At 40.5% G+C, this 16,336-nt stretch overlaps 1 protein-coding gene and 1 long non-coding RNA gene across 5 annotated transcripts in view; one reads left to right on the top strand and one right to left on the bottom strand.

Moving 5' to 3' along the window:
- LOC147330114 (uncharacterized) overlaps positions 1-16,336 on the bottom strand; it is a 46,616-nt gene that overhangs the window by 4,545 nt on the left and 25,735 nt on the right. The gene's annotated exons all lie outside the window — the stretch shown is intronic.
- tafa1b (TAFA chemokine like family member 1b) overlaps positions 1-16,336 on the top strand; it is a 126,576-nt gene that overhangs the window by 98,375 nt on the left and 11,865 nt on the right. For all 4 annotated transcript variants that reach the window (XR_015129065.1, XR_015129066.1, XR_015129067.1 and 1 more), the window contains exon 3: positions 2,111-2,251. Coding sequence is in view for 1 of the 4 variants with exons in the window: in XM_086291661.1 (XP_086147787.1) it covers positions 2,111-2,251 (141 nt within the window). In the remaining 3 variants the exon portion in view is untranslated. The remainder of the gene's footprint in view (positions 1-2,110; positions 2,252-16,336) is intronic.

Genomic DNA, 16,336 nt, shown 5'->3' with positions numbered 1-16,336 from the left:
TACATTAAGTCAACATGAAAAAAACCTTTCACACATGCACAGGGAATAGAGTTCCTGCTAATAATCTGTATTTATTACTGATCCTCATCAGGGAAGACAAAAACTGTAGATCCTTTAGACCTTCTTGCTAGGATTGATCTTCCGGGAATGATGATGCCGTTGTTTTCTAAAGAACTGTTTAGTCCTTAGGTTGGGATTTTGGACCTGTTAATCCCTAATCTGTGCTGGAGCAGAGCACAAGTTACCATGGCGATGTAAAGTAAACCAGCTACATGATACTGAAAACCCAGAGTTAATCCTAACATTACCTCACCTTGTTTGTTTGTTTGTTTTGTATTGGTTTGGTTTTTTTGGGCGGGGGTTGAGTTACACCCTTCCATGATTAAATGAAACTGTATTACCATTTGGGATAAGTGGTCCATTTTCTTACCTAACAGAATCACAAAGTGGAGAAACAATGAATTTTAACTCTACTTCCACTGAACAACTAAGTCCAGCGACACAGATCAAGATCATTCTCATCACATTCAAATAACAGATGCAAATATGTTAGGGTTTACTTTGGTAGTACCTTGTCAGAGGTTTTCCATTGGAAGTCTGGTAGCGCTAACCTGCAGATCATGTATCGTATTATTGGTGTGGGGATTCAGGCCAATTCAATATTCTATGATGCAACATTAAATCCTCTCTTGTCTAGCGATCTGCTTTGACTTAAAAGTAAGTCCGCAGGTCAGGAAACTCTCGCTAAAATATTCAACAAGGCAACACATTGTGAGGATTGGGGTTTTAGCAGACTCGAGGGATTGTTCTCCTCACTTTTATAGTCTGTGTTCTGCTTCCTCCTGCCTAGAAATATCAAGACAACAAGCACGGAGAGAGTGACATTAATTCTGCACGACAGCGCGGTCCAGCAGGATTGCAAATGTTTGCCTTTTAATCCAGATCTCATCGGCCTTTGGTCTGGCCGAGGCAGACATTGATGGGAATGGGAGAAGAAAACTGTTGCCAAACTTGTCTAGGCTGCTGGGAACTCAGTTCTGTAATTCATGACCCGAGCCATTTCAAACATTTGCACAACCAGCCCGGCCAGAGACACGCACACACCGTTGATTGTCATGCCAGCAGAAGCAAGTGCATCGTCTGAGCACAGCAGGATGTCCTCTTTAAAAAGCCATATCGCCACAAAAATAATGCACAGACAAGATTAAACGTGGCATTTGGTTGTCTCCCTCTCTTTCTGCACTCTATCTGTTCTATTCTGGATATTGGAGACAATAAGTTAAACTCTCCTCTCCTCTCCCCTTGTCCTGGGATGAGCTCCAGTTTAATTGCTGGACGCTGGTGTCTGTTGTGGTGCCTGTCAAAAGAAGATAAAGAGTTTTTCCTGGGGCGTAAGGAAAAGGGAGAGCAGTGATAGAGGGCCTCTCTCCTGCAGCTCTGCTGGCTGCATTAGCCCCACGCTTTATAATTGTGTGAAGGGGGCACTTTCAGTGGCTCTCTCATTACTCACCGGTATGCCAAGTCCCTGGTATCCAGACACACCTTGTCCTCTAGCTTTCTCTTTCTGTCTGTCTCACTCATTTTAGGATGTCCCTCAGCTCCATCACCCCCTCACCCTCCCTATTGTTATTTTGGCCTACTATTGCTATATGTGCTTATCACCTTCGCTTTCCACAGACATACCCCTTTGTCAGACTGGGACCTATTGTTCAGCAGTTGTCACGACTGATGTCACCTATACTTTGGAGTTATTGCTTTAGTGTACTATTGCCTATTATTGTATTGGCATCAGAGTCAATCATGTGCTGATTGGTATGAAGTGAGAACAGTCAGCACCAAGTAAGAGGCAATTAGATGGCGTTATTGAGATGCCTTGAGGGCTAATTTGCTTCATATACTTATGGTAGAAGTACCCAGTGATTGTATTGCAGCTCCCTATACAGGATGTCCATCTTTTATCTGCGTTGTTGTTGCTCGTTTGTGATTTCAAGTTCAAACTGCAGTGAGTTAAGGACACTTATTACATGGTTGCTTCAGATAGTTTACTGTTAAACGTTTCTTATTAACATCTCACATTTACTGACAGGGTGTCTTTTCAATCTCTCTCCAGAGGGTGGTACGTGCGAGGTGATTGCTGCCCACCGATGCTGTAACAAGAATCGTATCGAGGAGCGCTCTCAGACAGTCAAGTGCTCCTGTTTACCGGGGAAAGTGGCCGGAACGACACGCAACAAACCCTCCTGTGTGGATGGTGAGAACATCTAACGTGTTTTAAACTTATCTATAAATGCTCCTCTGAGAGACAGTCCTTGTCCGTCTGATACCTGTTCTAGCAGATATACTACTACCTGCGCTCTCCCAGTATAAATGACATCCAGAGACAGTACAGAGAGCATGTGTCCTACATGTGTGGCATTTCAGTCAGACAGCTCACGTTTGAAACGACTGCTTTCTTACAGGGGAAGATAACAAATATGATGCAAATAGAGAGTGAAGAGTAAACAAACCCCTTAGCCAACAGTGTGGATGCTGGGGTTGAAAGAGCAGGATGCAATGCAGGGCAGGTGCAGCACTGACGCGTCAGAGGGAGCGACAGGAAAATTCTGGGGCTTGATTAGACTGCCAATTTGGGGGATTTGGCACGAAAAGAGTGAGGTTAATGTGCATGACATAGTGCAGCTCAGGTCGCCTGCCTCGCCTAGCTGACAGGATCTGCTTCATTTTGCAGCAACATATTTGTGGTACTCACATTATTCTCTGGTGAAGATTTTTTTGTTCAAAAAGTAAAAATGCCACAGTCAGTATCAGCCAAATTAGGAGATTAACAAATTTAGTTTGCAGAATTATATCACATTAAAAGTTACAAATTTCATATAAAAATTCAACTTTAGATATAAATCCACTACTTTATGCTAGACCACATAAGAGGAGGTGGATGACTGACTGATTAAAGTTCTGCATTTTTGCTGAAGTAAAAGGATAAATATACAGTTTCTACATATTTTTTTTTAATTGTGAGAACTTGCTATTATTACTTAAGAAAGCTTCTGTTACTGAACTTTACTTATACATACAAAAGTCGTTTCAAATGTGAGATTTACCATCTCAAGTCTGACTCAGGCTTTAATAAGCACTTCAGATGAAGGCATACAGTATATTCAAACACAATTTCTCCACTCTCAAATGACAAAACTAAGTTTAACTATTAAGAACCCAGTAGTGCAGTGCTGCTGGGCATCTGGACGATGATCCAGTTGGCCTGCAGAACTCCTAAATGGAGAGAAATTTGCAGATCGCATTGCCCAAGGCATCTCAGAAATGAATGACTAATAAACAGAAGTCAGGGAAGCTCCAGGCTAGTGCACTTGAATTACCTCAGTCGAGAAAAACAATCAGGCATCGGCAGCTCCATGGAGAGAAAAAGGGGGAAAAAGCTGACAGGAAATCACAAGTCTGCTGAGACAGAACTGTGATGCCCCTTAATTCAACGCAGCTCATTTGTGGCTCCTCAGTTTCGATCTTTTAACCTTCACCTTCATTTACGATCAAAGTCATGTGTCTGCCCTCCCGCAAAGAAGTGACACCAAAAAAAAAAAAAAAAAAAAAAAAAAAAAAAAAGAACTTGCTGACAACATTAGTACAGCACTCTATATTAGTCATGTTTTCTCACAGTATCTAGTTTATTAGTTAGCATGCATTTATATATTGTGTATTTATAATGAATAAGTCAGTACAAACTTTAGTAGTAATTATGTCTTAATAGAGCACCTGCATTATGTGCCACAACATACCTCAATGTTGCAAATCATGAATGCTAATGACTCATAAAACAACAAAATAATGAACAAATTGATTAATTAAAATTAAGAAACATATTCATTTATATTTATATATAAATAAACCCAAAGCAATCGTGACTAAAATAAAGTTTAAAAAGAGGACAAAAAACCATCTTGAATCTACAAGAAAAAGTATTGTAGATTCAAGATGGTTTCTTGTAAAAACACAATAAAAATAGAATATTGTATGAATTGATTTTTTTTTTTTATGTAAAATGTTTCTCATTAAGAGTCTGTTTCTGTGTTAGGCCTTTTTGTGTTCCCATTTTATTTTTGTAGTCTTTTGTCTATTATGCTTTGTATTCAGCTTTACTTCCCTTGTCTTATCCCTGATTAAGTTTAGCTGTGCTAGCCTTGTGTTTCCATTTTACAATGATTGCTCTCAGTGTCTGGGATAATGTTTGTTCATTGTTGTGCTGCACTGCTGTCTTTAGTGTTTATTCTGCCAATTTGTTCCCAGATCCTTCCTTGTGTTTTCCCCATTATTTCTAGTGCTCTATACTGGACTGCCATTTATATAGAGCTTACTGACAACAGCCTATGTTACTCATGTTTTCTGCCTGTAACTAGTTTAATAGTTAGTACAAGTTTAATTATATTGTATTTTTTTGTATTTACATAGTTAAGATAGTTAATTTATTTAGTACAAACTTAAGCAGGAGTTACATCATAATAGAAAAGCTGCAATATTTGTCACATCATACCTTGACGGCCAATATTCTTTCCTTTTAAGATTCCTGAAATAACAAAAACAAATTGATAACATGAAATTAAGAAACATGTTCATTTATTACTTGCCAAAATAAAGTAATAAACAAGGTCCCTTTTTCTTGTCAATTCAAAAAAAAAAAAAAAAAAAAAAAAGAAGTGACACCAAAATATCTTCATTAAATTACAAAGGGGGGCCAGACAGGCATGGACAGTGGGCCTCACAAGATTAGTCAGCCACAGCTGAAACTCAGAAAGATCTTTGGATATGAAATGGAGCCACTCCTCTGCAGCATCTAGCAGACAAGGCAATCATTTTATATTAATGAAGATTCTTTCCCTTTTTTTCCTATCCAAGGCCAGCAGCGTACAATACCTGAAAACCTTAATGTCAGACTGAGACCTTTCGTTATCGGCAACTACAAATTACACCCTGGACATTAAGATAAAAAATGTTAGCTGAATGCAGTGTAAAATGTGAATACAACCTCAGGTTTTTGGGGGAGGTTTTTTGTAGTAGTTGTTTGTTTTTTTTACACCGAGATGAGGAAATCCAAAGAAGTTTTCCACCAAAGCTGGACAAAGATATAATTTTTGTATTTTTTAAAAAGTACAGACTGAGACACCGGGGTGAAGAAGAGGGGCTGGTGTAAACACTTCATGCTTCTGTGCTTCAAGCTCCCACAGTGAGAGAATCCTTGTTGTTAGTGTATTGATTAACAAGCACTTACAGAAGAGGTGGTGATAAAAAATGGAAATGACAAGTCACTGAGCTGCACTGCTACAATATTGAGCATCGCTGCCCCTTTTGAGTGGTAGTGACCTGACCTTTTAATAATTTTACTTCCTTTATCTTGCCTCGCCTCCCTACTTGGATAATTTTCACCTGCTTGAAAGTGAATCCGGCTCAGTGTTATTTATTTAACACCTACCAGGGAATAAGGCTGAAGGGCACGCAAAATAATTATGTGATTATTCATGAGAGCTCATTTGCAGTCAAAAGTGTCAGGTTCTGACAAACAAACACCATTAAATTGAGCTTTTTATTTCTTTTTCAAGTGTGACACTGGAAGGAGGAGGTCACTTCGTTCAAGGGTGTCGATTATCTGGAAAAGTTGCGTGTTTGTCAACTTGCCCCAGCGGGCTTCCAGTGCACTATGTGAGGGATTATAGACTTGTGGAGTCAGTGGCCTGTCCCTTCAGCATTGCACCAGCCTGGCCCAGATGGAGCTTTCTCCCCAGGTCCTCATGTTATTAATGTTCCATCCAGTTGAGGAACGATGTTGCTCATCTTGCCACCCCCTGGGGGACACCTGCTGTCACTGTACCATACACAGGTTATATATCCACCCAAAAAAAAAATCCAAAAAAACATAATAACATATAAAAAGAACGGCTAGTGTTCTGATATAAGTCAAAACCTTCAGAGGTCATTTAGTCTGGACACACATACAAAGCCCGGAGGAATGAACACTTCCTTATTTTTAGCCAAATTTGCAGAAACAGGCAGTCTCTCTGGCGCTCTGTATTATTGGTCATTAGCGTCAAACTCCAGCATCAAAGCCCACAGTGAAGATCAGTCCCATTGTCAAGTGTTTACTGACTTGTGGAGAGGGGCTACATGGGGTTATCTCAGTTGCTACTGGTAACCGTTGTGGCTGTTAATAATATATGGGGAAGTGAGGACAGCTTGCGTCACGCTCACTGGGGGTCTACTGTCAGATTATCCTCATAGTGGGAATTGATTATTAGTTTTGACAAGGAGAATTATGTCCCAGTTATGTCAGGGCCAACGAAGCTCCAAGTGAAGAACATCCCTTTTAACAAGTCAAACGCTCATATCTCTCCAGCCTCACCGGACCAATCACATGCACTCAGATTAGGAGCTCATCACTGCACCGCTGCCTTTATCCCCGTGTATGAGACAAGTAAGCCCTCAGCCGAAGCACCCGAGTACACACTTACATATGCGCCCATTTAATAAACACATGCATGCTGACGCCTAATTATGCATACGTGTGTATTGTCGTGTTGCTGCTGTAGCGGTACACTCATTCAGCGGGAGACGCACCCAGATGCCCGCTCGCTGCTGATCACTGGTGGGGAATGAACCCTTCTGTTTGGCTGCAGGCGTGTAGAGTCGAGCATAACAGGTTGTCATGGTACATTAGAGATACATCCTGGGGGGGACTACCTGAGGGAAGGGACAGTAAGTGCTGAAGTTTTTCTCTTTTTTTCACATACTTTGTGAATTGAATAAAATCTTTTTTTAGTAAACACAGTAGATTAACATGGGTACTTTGATACACTCTTAAATCAATAGCATCTTCTCACAAGCACGGCTGGTGTCAATATAAGCAGGAAGGTGGTTGTTTTCCAAACAAAGTACATCCTTGTTGGCAAAGATAGTCCTACAAAAAAATAGCCAACGAGGACTGACTACTACACGTGGTTGCATGGACAGCAAAGTCCAACCTGATGACACCCAAGAACAGCAAAGGCTTCCCGTTATAAAATCTCAGCTCCCACAGTTCAGGTCTCACTGCTTCACAGACCCCCTGCTACTGTAATTGTATGTGGTTGCCAAGACACGAACCTGCTGCAGATAGAGCTCGAGGGTATGGACAGAAGGAGCATATTAGAGTGTACTGTACAACAAAAACATCTTTCTCTTGCTATAACGCACACAAGGCAAGACTAACAAACACTGAAATCCTCCTGGGTCAAAAAAATATGTTTTTTCCGGGAGGGGGGAGTGAAGATAATGATTGCGAAGAACATTTTCTCCTACACTGTTGTCACATCCCACTGAGCTCTCACAGCACTGATGATGTGATTAGGCTCTAACCTGTAACCTGCAAGGAAAAGCATCTGACCCTGAGCTGAGGTTTAAAGGTCACTGTAGTTTTCTTCCTTCTCTAACCACTTCTCTCAGCTTTTTAAGCAACATGGCATCGCCTTCCTTGGTCTCACTATCAGAGTAACAAGTCCACAGCGAGCTGAGAGAAGGGACCCACAGCGAGATCTATGTCACCTGTGTGGGAGCAGCAGTCGAATTTTTACCCACATAAAGAAATGGAAATAAAAATATACACGTTCACTGACAGAACCACAGAGTTACACTTACTGCACATTTAAGTTAAGACACATGGAAATGAAATATTTAGATACTGCATTGCTTGTAAAATAGAGTACTGATAGTGAGTGGAAGTTATTAAATACTGTAATTTAATGCCAGTTATGTCATAAATGGAATAGTTTTAACCAGCATTACTGTAATACCGGCCCAGCACCTGCCAGTATTTCTGCGTTAGGCTTTTATGGATGTTTGTACTTGTAACTGGGAGGTTTCCAGTTTCACTTGACTGGTGAAATGGAGACGCATCATAGAAAAATAGTTTGCAGCATTTATGAGAATTAATTTGAGTTTTAAAACACGTGCTGAGAATAAAAATATGGAGACCCTGGACTTTTGGTCTGCAGGTGCTGCTGTGCCAGGGTGAATTACAAATTCAGAAATTCACTAAAGCTATGATTAGAAAGCTAAACAATATTTTCTGAATAGCTAATCAAATCTTGGCTCTCTCTTTTCAGAGAGGGGCAAAGATTAATGTAGAATAATGACTATCTGAAGCTGACCTCAGGTTGTGATCAACTGTTTGCTTGTGTGCATGATTATATGAATGCATGATTGATTGGATCTTTCTTTTGTTAATAGGTGAATATTCAGGGCGCTGGAAGAGCACTGGTTAACTTAGATAAAGGGAAAAACACACAAACTCTAAATACCGGATGCCATCGCATTACAGATAGATCACGAAACGGAAAGCTGCCATTTTTGCTGTGATTAATTTTATAAAAGTCTACCAAGTGACTAACATTAACTATTCATTGAACCTAGAGACACGTATTCACATTTTGACACAGAAAGGGATCAATTCTCTTCCTCATTCGCCAAGGTGTTCAAACATTCTGCTACGTGGCAGGGACGTGTCAGCAAGTTCAATCCATCACCGAACCCGCAAACAGTGATCTGACAGATGCACTTGTAAAAAGGTCCATCGCTTCATGTTTTTCAATCAAGTCCCATTCTCAGTTGTTTGTCTATCAAAGCTAAAGACTCCAGCTTGCTACATCGCTGACATCTTGAATCAAACACCCCTCCTGTCCGTGTGTTGATTATTCGAAGACCATCTGTTATCGCTGACACCCTAATGCAGCTATTTTATGGTAATATGCGAGGATGGTTTTAATTTGTAATGGTACTTTAAATCACATTCAGCGCGTTCATCTTGTAAACAGATGGATCTGAAAATTAATGGATGGCCACCAAGGAGGATTTCGGACAGTGGCCCAGCATAAGTCTCCCCCCCCCCCTTTCACTCCCCAACCGTCACAGAGGAGGAGTAAAGTTTGCTGATGTTGGAACAAAGGTTATACCCTCTATGCTGACGACTGCACAGAGAGCAGTTAAGTAAAACGACTGTTGGAGGTCAGTGGTCACCAGAGAGTGATGCATGGATCCCAGCCCAGAGATCCCTCTTCTCCATTGGTCAAGGTCAAAGCCAGATGTCCTGGCCGGTGCACAGCCGTGTACATGTAGTGTCTGTGTTCCCACTGGGCTTGGGACTGTCTATTTTTTCGTTGTGCTACTGGTGTAAAGACATGTCATTAAGAGCGCTTTCTGAGGTTTTCTTGAGCCATTGTTGTTCTCATACAGTGAAAAATATACTGATGGCAATAATAAATTAAAGCATGAACGTTAATAAGATGTATTTCATAGTCACTGCTCATTAAATTTTTACTTTTATTGCAAGATGAGAAGCTGTCAAGATGTTAATTAAGATTATGATAAAGTGCCTTTTTAAGAGATGGTGACTCTTCCACATCAGGTGGTCTGTGCGGTGGAATAACTATACCAATATACACTCAACAAAAATATAAACGCAACACCTTTGTTACTGCTCCCATTCCCCATGGGATGGACTTAGAGACCTAAAATTCATTCCAGATACACAATATAACCATCCCTCCCAAACAGTGGTCACAAATCAGTCCAAATGTGTGGTAGTGGGCACATCTGCCATATTGAGATAATCCATCCCACCTCACAGGTGTGCCACATCAGGATGCTGATCTGACATCATGAGTAGTGCACAGGTGTACCTCAGACTGCCCACAACAAAAGGCCACCCTGGAATGTGCAGTTTTTTGCGCTATTGGGGGTCTGGGGACCCAGAACCGGTCAGTATCTGGTGTGACCACCATTTGCCTCATGCAGTGCAACACATCGTCGCATGGAGTCTATCAGATTGTCAATTGTGGCCTGTGGAATGTTGGTCCACTCCACTTCAATGGCTGTGCGAGGTTGTTGGATATTCGTGGGAACTGGTACACGCTGTCGTATACGTCAAGCACATCCCGAACATGCTCAATGGGTGACATGTCCGGTGAGTATGCTGGCCATGCAAGAACTGGGACATTCTCAGCTGCCATCTGCCCTGAACAATGTGAACCACGATTCATCCGTGAAGCGCACACCTCTCCAACGTGCCAGACGCCATCGAATGTGAGCATTTGCCCACACAAGTCTGTTACGGCGACGAGCTGGAGTCAGGTCAAGACCCCGATGAGGACGACGGGCATGCAGTTGAGCGTCCCTGAGACGGTTTCTGACAGTTTGTGCAGAAATTGTTTGGTTGTGCAAACCAATTGTTCCAGCAGCTGTCTGGGTGGCTGGTCTCAGACGATCTTGGAGGTGAACCTGCTGGATGTGGAGGTCCTGGGCTGGTGTGGTTACACGAGGTCTGCGGTTGTGAGGCCGGTTGGATGTGCTGCCATATTCTCTGAAACGCCTGTGGAGACGGCTTATGGTTGAGAAATGAACATTCAATGCACGGGCGACAGATCTGGTTGACATTCCTGCTGTCAGCATGCCAATTGCACGCTCCCTCATTGCTTGTGGCATCTGTGGCATTTTGCTGTGAGACAAAACTGCACATTCCAGGGTGGCCTTTTGTTGTGGGCAGTCTGAGGTACACCTGTGCACTACTCATGATGTCAGATCAGCATCCTGATGTGGCACACCTGTGAGGTGGGATGGATTATCTCAATATAGCAGATGTGCCCACTACCACACATTTGGACTGATTTGTGACCACTGTTTGGGAGGGATGGTTATATTGTGTATCTGGAATGAATTTTAGGTCTCTACGTCCATCCCATGGGGAATGGGAGCAGTAACAAAGGTGTTGCATTTATATTTTTGTTGAGTGTACTTTTTACCACAGCCCTGCACCACTGCTTCAGTTTGCTGATATGCTGATATGTTTTAGCACTCTCTCTGGCTGACAAATTTATTTTGAAGCTAAAGAATGGCGAAAGATACTTAAAATTATAACTTGAAGCAGTTGTTGGTGACTGTGAATACTCCTCGTCCAAGGCTCAATGAACAGAACAGAATGGTTGAGCATGCTAGGGAGTGCAAAATAAGAAAGAGTGCCAACAACAAGGCCATGAAAAAAAATACATGCCTAAGGTGCCAGAATTATCAATGTCTATGTAGTTTGTTGGCAATTATTTTTCTAATACCTCAATCCTTACATATTATATATACATATGTAGTAGCTGATCTCAAAACAAAGGTAAAATTACATGTCCACTACATGTACATCGTTTTTAAATACATTTTTAATCCACAGCAGTGATACACCCAAAAATGGCAGCGTTCTCTCTATGTTCAATCACTGTACCTATTTCTTCACTGAAGGTTTCAATATACATTATTTTAGAGCATGATTGGCTTTCAAACAATAATCTGTTGTAAAATAAGATGCACGGATGTGAGCACAGACAATTTTTGTCTCCTTTAAAACACACATAAACACACACATAAAAGATGATTCTGACTATTGAAGGTTACACTGGAAGTTCAATATGCAGAATGATGTTTGTAATGTAACAACATGGAAATTATTGAGTGAAAGGGGCTTTTTTTAAAGTAAAAAAAAACAGATATGAAATAGATTGTCCAAGTTCAGTATGTAAACCCGTGGGCTTTCATGTGTAGTTTCAATCAAGTTCAATCCAAAACAAGTAAGGGTCATTTTAAGTTAACGTTAGAAGAACATCAGAGAGTTCAAATGAAAAGCACAGATTTTAGCATTAAAAAGTCTTTTACAGAAGAGCTTACAATGAAGCAACTAAACAAACAAACAAACTGAAGGTGGAAGGAAAGGTCAATAATATGCATTACTTTTAGCCACCCATTTCTTTATATTGCTAGGAAAATCGGAAATGCATGTAGCAGTTTATTGATATGCAAACATACATGGAAGTAACTTAAGGCAAAAACAGAGTTTCTACAAGTCTAAGAAGCTCAGCGCTGAGGAGGCATACATGACTGATGGTTGATATACTATATTTACACCACTGATCTAAAATTTGACAAAAAACATAAAATCCAAGTAGAAAAAGTTATATTTTTCACTATAACAACCACAAACATGTTTAATGTATATTTTTTCACCAACACGAAAGGACTGTTTTTTGTTTTGTTTTATTTATTTATTTATTTTTGGTCATAAGCAGAGAGTGCTTGCTAGCGCTGTCCTTAGACAGTAAACTGACGAAACTATTGAGGAAAAAATGCGCGTATATATTGTTTATCATGACTCTGGTTTTACGTGGCCTATCAACACTATTTAAAAACTGGTGTATATCACCTTGTTGCTTTGTCATCTTGAAGTGGTCGTGTGATTGGATTACCACGACTACTTTATTCTTCCTCAGTCAAACAGCAGCATTCATGCGATTGTTTTGCCCCTTAGCTCCAGGTGTTGTGCCAAAAAGTGATTGCCGCCCGCGGGAGCGTGCGCAGCTGCTTAAAGCTGTAGCATCCAGATTACTTACGTAGCTCAGCTACTTCCGTGCAACTGATATAAGGTGCAGTAAGCTGAAGACAACTTCAACCATCTGTTTGTTGAAAAACAGCATTTTCTTGTTAGTAATGATAACGGCATTGTAACGATAGAAATAGTAATTAGTCAGATTACTCGTTCCTGAAAAAATAACGCCGTTACTTATAATGCCGTTATTCCCATCACTGCATGTTTTACAGGTGGATGTAGACACTCACTGTTGTACCTCTCTCCTGACTTCCTCCATAAGTATTGATGCCAAATTTTGATTAGTCACTCAGTCATACCTGTTGCCACTGATTTTCAGTCAGATTTTTGTGTAATTTGACATACATCAGCTTTTTCTACTTGTTTCCCTTCCTGAAGAATGGCTTCTTGATAGAAACCCCTCAGCTGAGACCATTTCTGCTGAAGCTTAACTGAACAGTAAGTAGACCAACTGAAGGGTCAGATGCATCTCTCAGACTTTCTTATATTGTTCTACTGTAGATTTTTAGTCCTGCTGCGTCATTGTTCGTCCTCTACAACTTTCATCAAAAAATTTTAAGAACCCACTGCACACCATGACAATATATGCCAGGTTTTCAGCTAATACCTCTTTACCTCTACTTGTTGTTTCAAAAACACTATTTTATACCTGTCCAACTGTTTGATCTTTGGCATTTTTCCTAGGTTCAACTAAAGAATGGAAAGAAATTGTGTGTTTTTGTGACAAGTAACAGAGTGACTAAGATACAATTTAAGTGTCTGTTACACACTAAACTGATTCAGTCCTTGAGCAAGGTGCCTTATTTATTCTTGAGTGATTCATAGATTAAGGTTAAGTAACTTAACAAGCAAACAAAAAACAGGCAAAAAAATCTTCTAAAAATGGTACAATGAGTGAAAAAGCTGCCAATGTCAAAAGAAAACCTTTGCCCTTCAGGAAACCCAGTAAAGACCACTTTAAGAATTGCAATAAAGTCTGGCTCTTTAAACCAAAAGGCAAATAAATGATGGGTGGATAAACTGAAACTTATAGATGGATTTCAAAGTAAACCAAGTCCTCATCTCACAATGACAGGCTGGCAATTCAATCAGTTTCTTTCTGAAAATGTTCTTTAATTTGGCGAAATATAAAAAATGAGGGGTAGCTTAAGACTTTTGTACAGTACTGAAAATGAGGCCTCATATCAGTGTTACTAAATGTTCTTCAATATAATAACCATTTACAAATTAGCAAAAAAAATCATTAATAATCAACAAGTAACAAGTGCGAACAGTCAGCTAGAATTATGGCTCTTCCCTAATTATAAACACTGCATATTTTTACATTAGTCACTAATAAAGTGGACTGGTACACGCATAGTGCTTTTCTGCTCCAGCTGTGTGCTCAAACTGCTGCCTTCCACAAGCCTCATTCACCCCATAGCACTTCATTTTATTCCTTCGAACGCTTTTGTCTAAGATTTACACACCCTCTCACACTCCAATAGATGCATCAGGGCCAATTTGGGGTTCAGCTTGCCCAAGGATACTTTGACATCCTCGCTGGAGGAGCCACGGTTCAAGCCACTGACCTTCTGAGCTACAGCTGCCCCTAAACGAAAGGAAAATTGAGGGATGAATAAAAAACAGAAAAACAAACTTTTTGCATTCAATGCGTTTTTTTTAGACTGCTGTATGAACAATCTACTTCATGTGGAAGCATTTCAGGGTTAGAAGAAAGTCAATTCACTGCTAAGCAGTTCTCATGTGATGCAGCTTTTTAATCTCCCACCTTGTTTTTTCTTCTTTTTATTCATCTTTCTTTTTCTGCCTTTTCCTGTTTTTTGTTTGTCTTCCTGGTTTGGTTTAAAGGAATTGATTTTTGTTTTGCCAGGCACTCCTTTACCGTTCTTCAATTTCAAGTGAACTCAGCATTCACATTGTTGGCTATAAATCCTCCTGGGTTGTTGGGGTATTGAAAAACAACTTTTTGGTTTCCTGTTCACTCTCTGGAGTGACGGGATGGGACTAGCAGAATGGTAACACCACGGCACATCATCATCACTCAGTAGAAATGATTAAATCAAATCAAATCAAATCAAATCACTTTTATTGTCACATCACATGTGCAGGCACACTGGCACAGCACATGCGAGTGAAATTCTTGTGTGCGAGCCCCACAAGCAACAGAGATGTGCAAACACAACAACACAAACGAGCAAAATACAAGAATGGCCAACCTGAAACTAATAAATATATGTACAATATATAATAGTGTATGCATTTCTGGATGTGTATACTAAATATTTTCCTACGTGTGTGTGTGTGTGTGTGTGTGTGTGTGTGTGTGTGTGTGTGTGTGTGTGTGTGTGTGTGTGTGTGTGTGTGTGTGTGTGTATACACATTTTTACAAATTAAATAGTAAAAAAAATAAAAAATAAAAAATAAAAAATAATAATAATAATAATAATAATAATAATAAAATATATAAAATATACAGAGTTGAATATGTGCAGAACAAGTGGCATTTATATACAGTGTGGAGTGCATAATGTTGAAGTTCCAGTAGTGAAGCTGAGGTGTCTATGAAGTGTTCAGCAGTCTGATGGCCTGATGGAAAAAGCTGTCTCTCAGTCTGCTGGTACGGGACCGGATGCTGCAGAACCTCCTTCCTGATGGAAGCAGTCTGAACAGTTTATGGCTGGGGTGACTGGAGTCCTTGATGATCCTCCCCGCTTTCCTCAGGCAGCGCTTCCTGTAGATGTCTTGGAGGGAGGGAAGCTCACCTCCAATTATCCGTTCAGAGCACCGCACTACTCGCTGGAGAGCTTTGCAGTTGTAGGCGGTGCTGTTGCCATACCAGGTGGTGATGTATCCAGTGAGGATGCTCTCAATGGCACAGTGATAGAAGGTCCTGAGGATGCGGGGGCTCATGCCGAATCTTTTCAGTCTCCTGAGAAAGAAGAGGCGCTGCTGCGCCTTCTTCACTGTTTTGTTTATGTGTACTGACCACACATCTCCTCAAGTCTAGTTCTGATTTGCAACTTAATGAAGGCTTCATGCATACTTATGATTTGACACCTAAAACAGCTCAATGTGAACATAATTAAACATGGGAAATATTTAAGACACGGAGAAAGCCAAGATAAGGAAGCACAGTTTATGGTGGACCAACATGTAATTAGTGTATAAGGTAAACAGCCACAGGGGAAGCCAAAGGGAGAATTTACAGCCGGTTAGTGGATGCTCTCGTTCCTGTATTTAGTATTCTTGGGGCTCATGGAGGGAAAAAAATGAAGGAGGAGACAACATAACATGGTGAGTTTACTGAACAGCAGTGGTCCAGTCTCTCTCTGGTGTATATGTATGTGTGTGTTGGTTCACACTGAACTGTAGCACACTCTGTGCTGTGAGGGACGGCACTTTAACAGTCTTCTTCCATCAGGTAGAGACGGCATGTTGCTCATGCTCACAATTGATTGGTGGTTGGTCTGTAACCTTGGCAACACATGCTGGAGGGTAAAAACAGTATATTTTCCAAATGGTTCAGAAAAAAAAACAAGGTTTGGAAAATTAAATGATACAGTTTTAACTCATTGTACTTACCCAATAATTTGACCTTCACGTCCTCTTTGCGTCAACAAGATAAAAGGAAAGATGCTCTTTAAAGAGTGAATTTAAGAAAGCACAGTGCATGCTGCAAAAATTCTGTTGGGACAAGAGATCACTTGTCATCTGAAAACCTGCTTTGAAGTTTTAACTTTTTCTGTCAGAAGGCTCTAACGGAGGAGTGTGAAAAACAAAAAGTTTCTTTTTTCAAACTTCATGGTTAATAAATGAATCACAGCTTGACTTTGAAAGACTGGTTTTGATTTGTGCTGGGATTTACAGTAACTTGAAGAG

Source organism: Aulonocara sp. 'chitande type north' Nkhata Bay, linkage group LG5 (assembly GCF_057382095.1).
Source record: "Aulonocara sp. 'chitande type north' Nkhata Bay isolate Kocher_YH1m ecotype deep benthic linkage group LG5, A_spYH_male_GT1.1, whole genome shotgun sequence".
NCBI classification, from domain to species: Eukaryota; Metazoa; Chordata; class Actinopteri; order Cichliformes; family Cichlidae; genus Aulonocara; species Aulonocara sp. 'chitande type north' Nkhata Bay.
This window is presented reverse-complemented; position numbering and strand designations above follow the sequence as displayed.